The sequence below is a fragment of the Macaca fascicularis genome, chromosome 4 (assembly GCF_037993035.2).
Source record: "Macaca fascicularis isolate 582-1 chromosome 4, T2T-MFA8v1.1".
Classification (NCBI taxonomy): domain Eukaryota; kingdom Metazoa; phylum Chordata; class Mammalia; order Primates; family Cercopithecidae; genus Macaca; species Macaca fascicularis.
Window position 1 is genome coordinate 78722838 of NC_088378.1, and position 13595 is coordinate 78736432.

General features: G+C 36.4%; 1 protein-coding gene and 1 long non-coding RNA gene across 9 annotated transcripts in view; one reads left to right on the top strand and one right to left on the bottom strand.

Moving 5' to 3' along the window:
- LOC123572994 (uncharacterized) overlaps positions 1 to 13595 on the top strand; it is a 345306-nt gene that overhangs the window by 78076 nt on the left and 253635 nt on the right. The window lies entirely within an intron of this gene.
- FHL5 (four and a half LIM domains 5) overlaps positions 1 to 13595 on the bottom strand; it is a 54148-nt gene that overhangs the window by 5682 nt on the left and 34871 nt on the right. Inside the window, exons 2-5 of the mRNA XM_005552323.5 lie at positions 9081 to 9251; positions 7899 to 8073; positions 6752 to 6921; positions 2071 to 2257 (exon numbers count right to left, since the gene is read on the bottom strand). Of these exons, the coding sequence (XP_005552380.1) occupies positions 2071 to 2257; positions 6752 to 6921; positions 7899 to 8073; positions 9081 to 9239 (691 nt within the window). The 5' untranslated portion in view covers positions 9240 to 9251. The remainder of the gene's footprint in view (positions 1 to 2070; positions 2258 to 6751; positions 6922 to 7898; positions 8074 to 9080; positions 9252 to 13595) is intronic.

Below are 13595 nucleotides of genomic sequence, written 5' to 3' on the forward strand. Positions count from 1 at the left end.
GATTTCCAATGGTACATCAGTTCAAATAGCTCAATTTTAAAGAAGCGGTACTACAGGGTCTATAGATATTTAACAATTAGATCAAGAAATATTAAAGTGAGTTGTAAGTTTTTGCAGGCATTTCAGTCTCTGGTGTCTCAATCAAAAAGTTTAGAAAAGAGATTAAAATAGTTATTAGACATTTCCTGTGGACTGATGAGTCTGAATAAAATATATAATATTGCATTTAGATTACTTTTGGGTCAGATTGTTTGATCATCCTCATATTTTTGTGCAGAACAACGTTGTTTTTCCATCTCAACTTTAAAAGCCTGGGCTCAGTGATCTGGAACAATCTATGAGAAAAATCACTTAGGCACGTGAATCTGTGATATATCAGAATTGAAACTCAAGTTCAGGGCTTGTATAGGCTTTTTGCAGATCAGTATTAGCCATCTGGATGCCCAGAGAATTTTGAAACCTATTTTGAGTTGTTAATTTCCTTATTTTCTCATTGAAGTTCTCCTTTTCTTCTGTCCCGATTCAAGAAAAGTATTGTTATAAAATAAATGGACTGTGATTGCAGATTTTACTAGGGAGATTCTGGAGCTCCAGGTACTGTTGGATATCTGAAAGTCCCATTTTCTAACTAAAATCAGTGGAGATAGTGGCTTGTTCTCTTGGCTATAGGAATTGCCAAATTTGTAGAAGGCAGGAGAGCAGGGTGGTTAAAAGCATGGACCCTGGAGCCCAGTGGTGTGAGACTGCTAAGGCAAGTTCTTGCAAGGGCCAGGGAGGTGATCTAGCTGAGTGATGCAGACAGGGTGCAAGGAACAGAGAGGGCATGCCCAATGCAATTGAACAGCCACTAGTTCCATATGATGGTGACCCTGCTGGTTAATGTGGAGACAGTTTGCTCACCCAATGGTAGGTTCTTCCTCTACTTTTAGCTGCAGAGATGGATTTTACATTTCCAAACATGTTCAGGCCAAACATCACCTGCCTGCTGGCCAGATGTAGCCTGTGGGCCAGTGTGAGATCCTGACACACATGGTGCTCCGTCTAGAGAAATAAGACCATGCTGTTTTTTCTGGTGACGCCCTCCCTTCCCTTGCAAGTCAGTGAAAACCTGCCAAGGTGGGGCTTGCTGTGAAACTTTTTCTTTCGGTTGGAAAGTGCATGAAGACTCAACTTTTATTTTGTTACATATTTGAAGATGAAGAAGGAGGAAAGGGATAGAATCTTTAATTCTATGGTATGTAAACTGAATTAAAAATTGAAATATGATCTAAGAATACTAGGAATAGAAAGTAGATATACAGTTCTGACACATTATTAGGTGACTATAAATTGCCAGAAAGAATACCTGCTGGATTTCTCAAGTGTCATGCTAGTTTCAGTTCCTTTATTATAGGATTAGCATTTTAAAGGTGTCTCTGGGGAAAAGATGTATTTCTTTTTACCTTGAAAACCTCTTTAACATGGATCGATTTATCATTATGTTATTTTCAAATCATGTCACTTTTTTTTCAGTAAAATGCTATCTTGTTTTCTTTCATCTACTCATAAATGCACTTCATAATTGCACGTGAATAGAGAAAAGAGAGTAATACATTTGTTAGAAGCATCTTAAAATGAAGTTTAATTAATTACTGACCTATGTTACCTTAATTATTACAGCTTCAGATGTTCTATACAATAGTGGAATTTAATTAAAACCTTCCTAACTAAAGGATGCTTGGTCCTATTTTGGAATTAAGCAGGATTCTGATTTATGAGTACTCTTTCCTCCCACTCAAATCTTAATGAGGCTGCAAGCAGACCTCCTTGTGAAGGTCTTTTACTTAGAGTCAGTACCATTAGGTTTAGTAGGTAGTTACCTATACCGAGTATAGGCACCCAAATTATGCTTTCCTTGAATAATCCATGTAATATTTATGCTCATATATTTGCACCCACTTGTGTTTATCTCAAAAGGAAACGTAAATGAAAGCTTCCCATCCTTTAATCGTATTTCCTAAATTAACTAGACAGCGTTTCATATAGTCATAACTGTCTCATGGCAAGATCATATTGAACTGAAGAACTCACCACTAATGGGTTTGGAACAGGCTACACACTTGTTGGCATAAAGATGGTTGTAGCAGTCCACGCAGAATGGATAGTCGTCTCTGGACATAAACTGTTCTTCACAGAGATCTTTCCTACAGCCACTACACAGAAAACACTCTTTATGCCATAGCTGGTCACAAAATGTTATTCCACCTGAAGTTATCACCTGCCAAAGACCACAGAAAAGGCAATGACCATGGGAGCCATTACAATTCAGATCATTTCATGATTCTCTTGAGATCCTAGTATCTCTGGGGATTAAAGGAAGCAAAAAGAAAAAAAAAAGATCATTTCATGCCTTCTATGTCCACAACTGGTGCTTTCGGCTACTCTATTTTCATCTTAGGATGTTCTTTTCCTCAAAAAGTCATTAAAAAATTAATCATATGAGAAACCAAAGGTTATAGGAATTAATTAGAAGTAGAAAGAAATAAAAATTATTGTATATTTTTCTGCTACAATGAAATAGAACAGAGGCAGGGCCCTATTGGACTCAGGAAGATCGGGGAGAAAACCACACATGTTCTTTATTTACTTCCTCATACTTCTCTGAATTTTCTTAATTTTGGTTTTTAAAGATCTGCTGTTAGAGCTATTTTCTATACTATGTTCTTATAACTACCTGTCTAACTTTAGGGATGCTTAAAAGAATTTTTCTTTTTCCTGAACTTTTTACACCAGGTACAAGAATATCCAACAGCAGTAACTCTGAAGGGAATTGGTAAGCACCATTATTTGTTGTTAACAACTACCATTTCTTAAGTGTTTTTTCAGTCCTCAGCATCGTGCTAAGGATGACCTCTTCTGAATATTCTCAACACCTCTACATAGTAGAGACTATTATCTTTCCCTCTTTTCCTATGAGCAGCTACTGAGGGTTACAGTCATTAAGTTACTTGCCATCGCCACAGTGAGCTAGGATTCAAACCTGCATGGTCTGACTCCACAGCCTGTGTGCATCACCATTAATACCATACTGAGTCAAGGTTACCTTGCACAGATAAGCAGTTGAAAATCCTTGCTGAATGAATGAATAAATACCAAAGAAAAAAATAGTTGGAAAGCGATTCCAATATTGTATCTAGCAATGGGGCGTTGTGGGAATCAGAACTCAATGGATTGAGCCGTGGTTGTACATTGAGCCTTAAGGTGTTATGTGAAGTGTTTTGCCAGAGATGTAATTAGTTCTGCATAAGATAATTTTTTTCCTAAATGAATTTAATCCATGAATTCTACTTTTTAAAAGGCTGAGAAATCTTTGTTTAGAATCAGATGGATAAATATTGGGCAATTTTTCTCGTGTAACTATTTTTAAGCCATATCACCTTTTGAATTTACAGCTAATGAGCTCTTAGAGTTGCTGCAGATATTGGAATGTGTTTTTGTAAATTTTTGTAATGACTGAAGCAATGGAATATCTGAGGTGGTTCCCACAACCTTTGTATCAAATTAACTAGATAGTAAAACATAGAGCCTATTTTAAGCCACCTCCTTGTTTACAAACTCAAAAATGTTATTTGTCTGTGACATACACTTGTGAAAAAATTATTCTAAATATATTTTTAATCATATAACAAATATCTTAGAAATTAAAGATATTTGATATGAAAGATATTTTCCTAGAGGAAAAAAGCATACTATTCTGAATAAGTAAATGAGAAGCATAATGGTGTGATGGAAGTAAAGCAATTTAAAATACCCCCTACTGACTTCCAATGCCCTACAGCAGACACAGCAGAATTCATGATTCCTTTGATTTGTTTGGTCTAATGATTAGCAGGCAATGCTTAAAAGATCTGAAACTTGAAAAATGTATTCACAGCAAAATAAAACTTGATATATACACCAAAGACTGTTTAATTAGAGACAAGAAACTCTGGAACATTAGAAATAGTTTGCTTGTGATTACATTCCTTTTGAAGAGGTAGGAAGGTTAAGATGAAGTCTAATATCTAAGTTTGGTTTTCACCACTGATTGATCCCAGGATTTAGAACAAGTTTCTTCTCTGAAAAAGTGGAGGCAATAATGATTTTGCACTCAGTAGGTGACAGATGAAGAATTGAAGAAGACGTTTAACTCCTTTTGAACCTTGAGGAGTTTGAATTTGAAGGGCTTGTAGTTTAAAATCATTTGCTTTCTGGTGGAAAATAAATCTTAGTGTAACAAAATAAAATCTATGGATTTTAGAGCTTAAAAGTTCTAAGAGCCTGATTGTCAGGTCGTTTTTTCTTTTTTTTAAGAAAATATTTGGGTTTTGGTTTGGGTTGAAAAAAATTGTTTAGATTGGATCATCTTGATCAAAAACATATCCAGCTTTTTAGAAAAGGACTTGTGGTTTTAAAAACTAAATAAAAAATAATCCGGTATGTCATAATCTGTCTACTACCCAATATAAATATTTTGTAAATGTTTGGTGCCTTCAAATCATATCCTAAATATAGTTACAGCCTCCAATAACCTGGGAAACATTAGCACTTGGCCCAGACAGTGCTCAGCATGGATGTACTAAAGAAGCTTCACTCTTGAATTATTATAGCATTGAAAGAGACTTTATATTGTATCCAATAAATGATTTTAAGATAATTCTCACAAATCTCATTACTGTTTTAGTCTAAGTCTTTAAGAAATGAAGTCTAAAATTGGCTAACTCAGTTGTCTCTCAAAACAGTGAGATGAATCTATTCATTTTGTTTCCAGCATGATTTTAATTTCTTTAATTTTTAAGTTTTGTATATTTTTTAGAGATAGGATCTTGTTGTCACCCAGGCTGGAGTACAGTGGCTCAATCATAGCTCACTGCAGCCTTGAATTTCTGGACTCAAGTGATCCTCCTGCCTCAGCCTCCCAAGTAGCTGGGACTACAGGCACATGTCACCATACTTGGCTAATGTTTAAACTTTTTTTTTTTTTTAAATAGAGACAGGGTCTCACTATGTTGCCCAGGCTGGTCTTGAACTCCTGATCTCAGGCAATCTTCCCACCTTGGCTTTCCAAAGTGTTGGGATTACAGACATGAGCCACCATGCCCAACCTCCAGCATGTTTTTAAATGCTGTCATTGGTAATTCTTTGGAATTCATATGTCACATGGTCATATGGCTTGATTGCTGCTTGTAAAGTCATTTTCTAAGCTAGTGTTTTGGTAGAGTAATGAAGGTCTCAGTCATAAGATTATTTTATATCATGTTGTCATCAATTGCAATTCTCAGCCATCAACATTGTATAATTTAATAATTATAACTTAGTATAGTATATTGCTACCTCTTTAAATGAAGTACTGGTATTGGTTATGCATGTTAAACAATCACTGCATGTGTGTGTGTATGTGCATGTGTGTTCACATATGCGTGTGTAGAAAGTGGTAGTGTGACTTCCAGCTGTCCAGATATACAAACGGGCTTAAGAGTTCTCCCAAAGTGGCCCATAGATAAAAAGTACTTTGAAACCACTATACTAATTCAATGTATTTTCATGATTCAGCTTTCTTATGACAATTTATGGTGTCATTTTAAACTTATGATGCCTCAGAGATCAAGGATTTCTTTGAGAACATCCCATATATATTATATGGAATGCAGACAGGCTTCATCAAGGTGTTAGAGCTACTTTTTCACATAAAAGCTTAGAGGATAAAAAAAGAATTGGATGAAGTTTACTTCAAAAAAATCACTTTTTTTTTCTCTTAGAAAATGTTTTTTGAGTGGGAAGCCAAGTCAGAAGGCTGTACATGATCCTGGAGCTGGAGTGAAGGAACTTGCTGCCCTTAGTCTTCTTTCTGTCTTTTGTCTGCTGAAAGTCCCCCATGATCTTGGCACTCTCTTGAGCTGATTGCTCTACTCAGGAAATACAAAAGCTTCAAATCAAGAAGACATTTGCATTGCTGAGAAAGAATGTGAAGAGTTAAACACCCTGTTTAACTTGGTTCCCTTAGTCACTTTGTGAGGCAAATCCATATTTCTCTGAAACAGTTAATACTGAATGGATCAAAAATTATTTTTTAAGAAACATCTGTATTCAAAGAGAGACCTGTGCTTTCTCTCAGAATATGTGAGATCTTGTATAAAAGCAGTGAATGGGCCAGGTGTGGTGGCTCATGCCTGTAATCCCAGCACTTTGAAAGGCTGAGGCAGGTGGATCACCTGAGGTCAGGAGTTTGAGACCAGCCTGACCAACATGGTGAAACCCTGTGTCCACTAAAAATACAAAAATTAGCTGGATGCAGTGACAAGCACCTGTAATCCCAGATACTCAGAAGACTGAGGCACGAGAATCTCTTGAACCCGGGAGGCAGCGGTTGTAGTGAACTGAGATTGTACCACTGCACTCCAGCATGGGCGACAGAGTGAGAATCCATCTCAGGAAAAAAAAACAAAACAAAACAGCAACAACAACAAAAAACAGTGCAATGAACTGGAATACCAAATCACTTGAGCTGTTTGGAATATTAAATTCTTACTGTGGCTGGAATTTTATGGTTAACAAAAAAGAGATGGTTATCGTCATCATGACAATTAGTGGTTTGGACATGTTGAAAGTCCAAACTACTATGGGTGTGTGATTGCAGATATAGCGTAACAATATCAGTTCATTCCAAATATACGATACAGCTAAAAAGAAATGGTCTGAGTTTCCATAAGCTTCACCCTCTTTAGAAAATTACCTTCTTACAAAAGTTGCAGTAGTGAGCAAACTCCTTCTCAAAACATGGCACACAAAAATTGCCACTCTCTTTGGAGATCAAAGGCTTTGTCCCTATAGGTTGTCGGCAATTCTCACACACAAAACAGGTTTCATGCCAGTAGTTTCCTTTAAATTCCATTTTGCGGGAACCTGTACTCCAAAATTAAGGACCTGTTAGTATAAGTCAAGCATAATACAGATCAAATTACTTTAAGACGTTTTAAGTTAAGATGATAAATGAATTGTCCTTTTAGAAAAATAGCATTTTTTCAGGTTCAAAAAAACCCATTCATCTGAGAAAAAAAAAAAAAAAAAAGAAAAGGTTGGTAAAGTTCAGCCATGGTGATGGAGAATCACTCTTACACTGAAAAGTCTTTCAAGCCCTTCATAACCTATAATCTGGAGATGTAAAAGTACTTCGAATGAAGACTCCTAATCGTTTTACATGGTTTGGATAAATTGGGCCATCAAAATCATTACAGGGGTATTAAAAATGCCCTGAGCACAACTGCTGAGACTACGCTGTGCAGTTATGGCCTTCTAGAAAATCTCTGAATCCATAATAAGAAAATGAGAGAGAAAGAGTGAGACAGTAAGATTGAATTATGTTCTTATGCTGCTGTCCATAGAGATTGAGAAGAAGATCAAAATATAAAGAATTAGTCCTTGCCAAAAGTGGAATGATATACATGAACCCTGTCTTCCCTAAGAGAGAATAACAATGACTGATCCCCAAAACAGTTTGTGTCAAGCTACAAAATGACAGTTGGCCCCAGTCGCCTATGATGAATCACTCTTTCTGATGCCATTCATTATGCCTAGGGCACTGCGTTTAATGTAGTATTATTGCTATAAATTTTTCTTTATTTTATGGGTGAGGTTCTGGTTTGAAATGTTTCAATGAATTAGACTTTATGAAAATACACAGAACACTGTAATTTACCTATTCAAGGATAATGAATGAACAATCTTTTTATTTCTAAGGTACACGGAAGGAGATTGAGAGAGTAAGAAAGGTGTCTTTCTCAAAACCAGGGTTTTGGGAGCTGCAGCACTCCTCATGTGCTGGGACTTAATGAAAAGCATGGCAGCTTCAGTTAGAGACAGGAGCCCCCTTGAGATCCTACCAGGCATGATGGTCCTCTTGCAGTGGAAGCACTTGGAGGAGCATTCATTAGAATAGCACTCCGTGCACAGCAGGCGCTCATCCTTGGCAGCAAAAGGCTTTTCCACCAAAGAGTGATTGCATTTGGTGCACTTGAAGCATCCTTCGTGCCAGTGCCGGTCTTTGTAACAAAGATCCTTTGAGACAGTAAATAAAAGTTAATTAAATGTGGTTGTGACAAAACAGGACATTTTATAAGACAAAACTGAACACTCCTGGGACTCTCATGTCAGTAGGTTGTGCTAGTAGCTTGAGGGAAAGTTGTTACTGAAACTGTTACCCATAGAGAGGAGACTCTCTGGGGTAATTAAGAGCTAGAGCCCAGGGCTTTCTTGGTGGGTCACTTAAGGCAGCTGGGAAAAAACAAATGAATTCTCTGCTGTGTCTTCAAAATTTGCCTATATTCTTTTTATAAACTATGATAGAGGTTTTTCGTGGAATGATTTTTTAAAATTTTGGGGTACAATGTTCTATTACTTTTTGAGACTTATCTAAAAAGCAAACAAAAAAATAATATCACCTAAGTAATGCAAACGCAGAAAGAAAGGAAGAAAGACAGAGAGAGAGAGAAAGACATTTGGAGGATGGAAGGAAGGAAAGAAGAAAGAAAGAAAGAAAAAGAAAGAAAGAAAGAAAGTAAAAGAAAGAAAGAAAGAAAGAAAGAAAGAAAGAAAGAAAAGCATGTCGGAGGAATGGGTGGTAGGAGTGAGAGCTATCAGTAGGGCTTAGTAGAAATAAAGCTGATTTTACGTCAGAAAAGAGATTTTGAATCCTTACAACCTCAATTCTTTATGCATTTATTTATACCCTTGTCATTCCAGAAATAACAAACACACCCAGAGGGTTACCAAGGGCTTGGAAACAGCAGGAAAATTCTAGCTGTGTAACTTTGGACAAATAGCTTAACATCATTAATCTTTAGCATTCTCAGCTACCTTATAAGATCATGTGAGGATTAAGCATATGTTGTATTTCATAGTGCTAAGTGTAGTGGCTAGAGTTTGACTGCTGGTAACTTTTAAGATCCTTGTATATCCAGTAGCAGAGAAATGGTGTTGAAAGTCAACACTAAAGGAAAAGAGGCACTCCAACCCACTTGTTTGCGTTCATATGCAGTAATTCTGTAAATTGTGTTGAGACTTACCTTAGAATCAGATTCAATTGGTTTTTTGCACTCCTCGCAATAGTTAGAAAATACACGATCATAACATGTAACACAGAACAGACTGTCATCCTTTAGTACATATTTCTTCCCAAGAAGTGATGCTGTGCAGTATTGACAGTAAAATTGAGCAGTTGTCATTTTGGTTTGATCCTGTGAATGACAAAGTGATTCATGTATATAAAAGCAGAATTTTGCTTATAGGATAAATGATGAAACCTTAATATAATGTGAGTGAAGCATTCGGATGAATTTATATTTTCTTAAGCAAAAATCCACCAATTTAGGAAAATATGCTTCTAGTCATGGTGACATTTGGAGTGATTTAGGAAAGGTTACTTTCCCATCTTGGCAGTTCTTGTGTGTTTTGCTAAAAAAATGCATAAAACCTGCAGCTAGATTATGAAAAACATCTTGTGTTTATCATAAGCTAATGTGGAATTCAATGAGAATATGGTATCTGTTGAAACAGGATGGTTTTACCTCAAGGATATAAATATAAACTGTTGCTAGGGCTTTTAATAACTCTCATCACTTACTTCTTGCTGGAAAGTTCTAGAGGCAGATTTTGATGGAAAAACAGTCTTTTTTACTGAAATATAAATTAATAATCAATACATTGTCATTCGAGTCTTCACTGAATAAGGGCTCTGCACATTTACCCCAAGGTCTTCCTGTACCACATCCCCTCCTTAGCTGTGACTTCCACCATCCCAAATGTGCTGATGACTCCAAAATCTCTGTTTTCTACTAGCTTTAGATATCTTCATTTAAATATCTTTTACCAAGCTGGCCAAATAAAACTCCTCAGCAGGTAGGATTCTGAACAAGTGCTAGGTCTTTGTGACTATTGTTGAACAATTGCCCAAATGCAGAAGTGCATATAAAATCATCAGTGGTAGAAAACAATAATAGGTTCCTTCAGGCTTTAGGGCCAAAGTAACATGTATAGAGCATGAATAATAGCAGCAGCTATTCCATTATAGCTATGGATAAAATAGCTAGAATTCATCTGCAAGGTGAAAATCATTCTGTAAGGTGAATAAAAAAGCTGATATGAAACCTAAAGCCAGTGGTAGATAAGGATTCTGATTGTCTTGTAAATTTGGAAAGCCATTAAGAAACAACGCATATAGATTTCCAAAGGTTTTAATTAGGCGTTGAACATGAATTCTTTGTTGTTACAAAAAAAAAAAAAAAAAAGTAGTACTGCTTTTCCTCGGAAAATGAGATTTGTCATCTCAGGATTTACTGGAATATATTAGGAGCTTTGAATATTTTCTAATTCTCTCCCAACAGAATTTTTTTTTAATTTTGGCAAAATCAGAGGAGCAATTAACGATGATGATACAACAGCGTTTTTGATACTAGTTTGTACTGACTACATTTGAACTGTTATTCTCATGCGTTTTGCCTTATTCTAGTGATGAAGTTCCCAGCAGAGAGCCTTGCTAAATGCACATGATTATTAATTCTGTACATAGCAGTTTTGCTATATTGTTCTTCACTAACAAGTAGAGAAAAGGCAGAGGATTTGGAATATGTGGGTCTTTTCCCAGGAAAGATGAAATGCAGACTAGAAAGTTCGCAATGGAACATGGCCAAAATCATCTACAAGGAACATTGAATTCTCCATTTGATTAATTCCACAGAAATGTTCCTTCCTAGTGAGTACAAACACACTCAGAGGGTTACTGAAGGCTTGAAAACAGCAGGAAAATAGATCTAATTCCCTTGAAAGGTTTAAAAATAAAAGTTTTATTCACATTTACAGCAATCAAGTATTTATCACTTCATAGAAATAAAGTATGTACCTTTAACTCTCTTCACTTAATATGGAAAACGTCACTTTCATTAATATTTATTTTCGTTTTAGATGTATATAATAGCATCATGAAACATAGCCCCTCAGTGGTTAGGAACTGGCAGTCTACTGCCATTTTGTGAGGCTTTTAGTGTATTATAAAATGAATATATAAAACCACAAAAGGGATTACACCAAATTGATAATATTTCAATTGCTTATTTTAAATGACACTTGAAACATGACAACATCAAAATACCTGTAACTTATTTAGTGATCAGATCAGATGCCTAAATATAAGACAAGATGGTCCTTCTCCCATCCAAGTCCTAATAGGATAATAGGCCTGGATCCACAGAAAATTCCTTACAACATAGACCATATGTCTTAATTTATTTTTATTTATTTATTTATTTTTTTGAGATGGAGTCTTGCTCTGTCACCCAGACTGGAGTGCAGTGGTGCGATCTCTGCTCACTGCAAGCTCTGCCTCCCGGGTTCACGCCATTCTCCTGCCTCAGCATCCTGAGTAGCTGGGATTACAGGCGCCCGCCACCGCGCCTGGCTAGTTTGTTTGTTTGTTTGTTTGTTTTTGTTTTTGTTTCTTCTTGTATTTTTAATAGAGTCGGGGTTTCACCGTGATAGCCAGGATGGTCTCCATCTCCTGACCTTGTGATCCGTCCGCCTAGGCCTCCCAAAGTGCTGGGATTACAGGCGTGAGCCACCGCACCCGGCCTCTTAAAAGAAATTCACTTCTTATTCAATTCTGTTTTGTAAAAGCAACATCAGGAAGTTGGGTAGGGTGAGGACAGAATTGGTCTAATATCTCAAAACCTTGTGATTTTACACTTGTAGGACTATACAGTGGGAGGAGGCATTTGGTCCAGGTCAACACTTCTTAAATATTTACTCAGTGATTTGAACTCCCTGCCCCCTCAAGGAGTCTGGATTCTCTTAGCTTAGCCCCTGTCTTAGTAATAGTGAATGTAATTTGAAGTAAGAGAACAAACTGAATGTTTATTCTTTTCTTCTTGGTTAGAAAAAATACACTAAGAAATTAATTCCTCATTTTCATGAAGTCTATCGTTTAACTATTGATCTTTGAATATATCCAAATAGTGTTTCTTAAAAATAGAGGTATTATAACTATATAAAAGATACACATTCTATTAGAACGATATATAATTCTTAGAGAACCATTATAATAGAAAGGAGAGTGAGGAGAGACCTTTCTAGGAAGACCTTAAGGAAGTTAAGCTGTTGGAAATCTGTTAGGAAGGAAGGAAGATTGGAAGAAAGGAAGGAAGAAAAGAAGGAAGGAAAGAAAGAAGAAAGGAAGGAAAGATCAAACTTTATTGAGGAAGGGAAAAGACAAGTGAGAGAATGGCATAGGAGCTCATTTGAAGTTGGGAAATGTTTAGTCTTGAGAACAAATTTTCACCTGGGTACATTAAGGATGAAGAAGGATCTTGAAACTTGAAAGCTTTTTAAAGTGATTTGAACTTCGAATGCAAGTAGTTCTAACTGGAATGAAGCAGGCAGAACAGGTAAGAGAATGAATTTTTCCAATCTGACCACTTTTTACTATCTTATGCTTTTCTAAACATTATTCTTTACTTTTTCCTCTTTATCACTAACATTAATAGTTTAAAATTCTCAGGGAATAATTCTGTGTCCAGAAGAGCAAGCCAATTAGCTTGTTTTAATCATGCCCTAACAGGTAGAGCTGTAGGAAAGAGGATGAGAACTATGTGATTTTTGTCTCAGGAATCACCACCTGAGGAATAATTTGTCAAAGACATTGGAAAATTTTTGCTTTCAAAGATTAAAAAGTCTTGAACAAAGCTGTTCTTCATTATGAGCTGTAAGAACTATTAATATAAACAATGTACCCCCAATTGGTTAGCATTCAACTTTTCTAGGTGTGAACTCAGCAGTGCTAGTCATTCACTTGGAATGTGTCACTTAGACATTCTTCTCAAACTTCTTTCAAAGTTATTCAGCAACTAACACAACATTTAAGCCCAGAAGTTTTATCTTTGCATATTGGGATTTTAGAAGGTTTATTTAGTGGTACACTGATACATCGAAGAACATAATGAAGACAGATGAGTAGAAGACAGATGAGTAGTTCAGAAATTCAATGGCATCAATGGACTTGGCTTTGTTTTTCTAGTTCCCTCCTTTAGATTTTAGATTTCTCCCTTAAAAAGATGTAAGTTCGGCTGTGCTGTGTCTCGCCTGTAATCCCAGCACTTTGGGAGTCCGAGGTGGGCGGATCACCTGAGGTTGGGAGTTTAAGACCAGCCTGACCAACATGGAGAAACCCCTGCTCTACTAAAAATATAAAATCAGCCAGGTGTGGTGGCGCAAGCCTGTAATTTCAGCTACTTGGGAGGCTGAGGCAGGAAAATCACTTGAACTCAGGAGGTGAAGGTTGCGGTGAACCCGGATAGCACCATTGCACTCCAGCCTGGGCAACAAGAGCAAAAACTCCGTCTCAAAAAAAAAAAAAAGATGTAAGTTCATTGGTAATAGTTTCTGTAGCTGAGAATGTTATTTCTTAGGTGCTATTTTTAAAACCAGAACAATTTTGCGTCAAGTTATATTTTATGGTTGAGTTATTGATAAAAAGCCTAATACTATGAGTAATATATCCACTTAACATTTTTACTATGCTATGCAGAATGAAT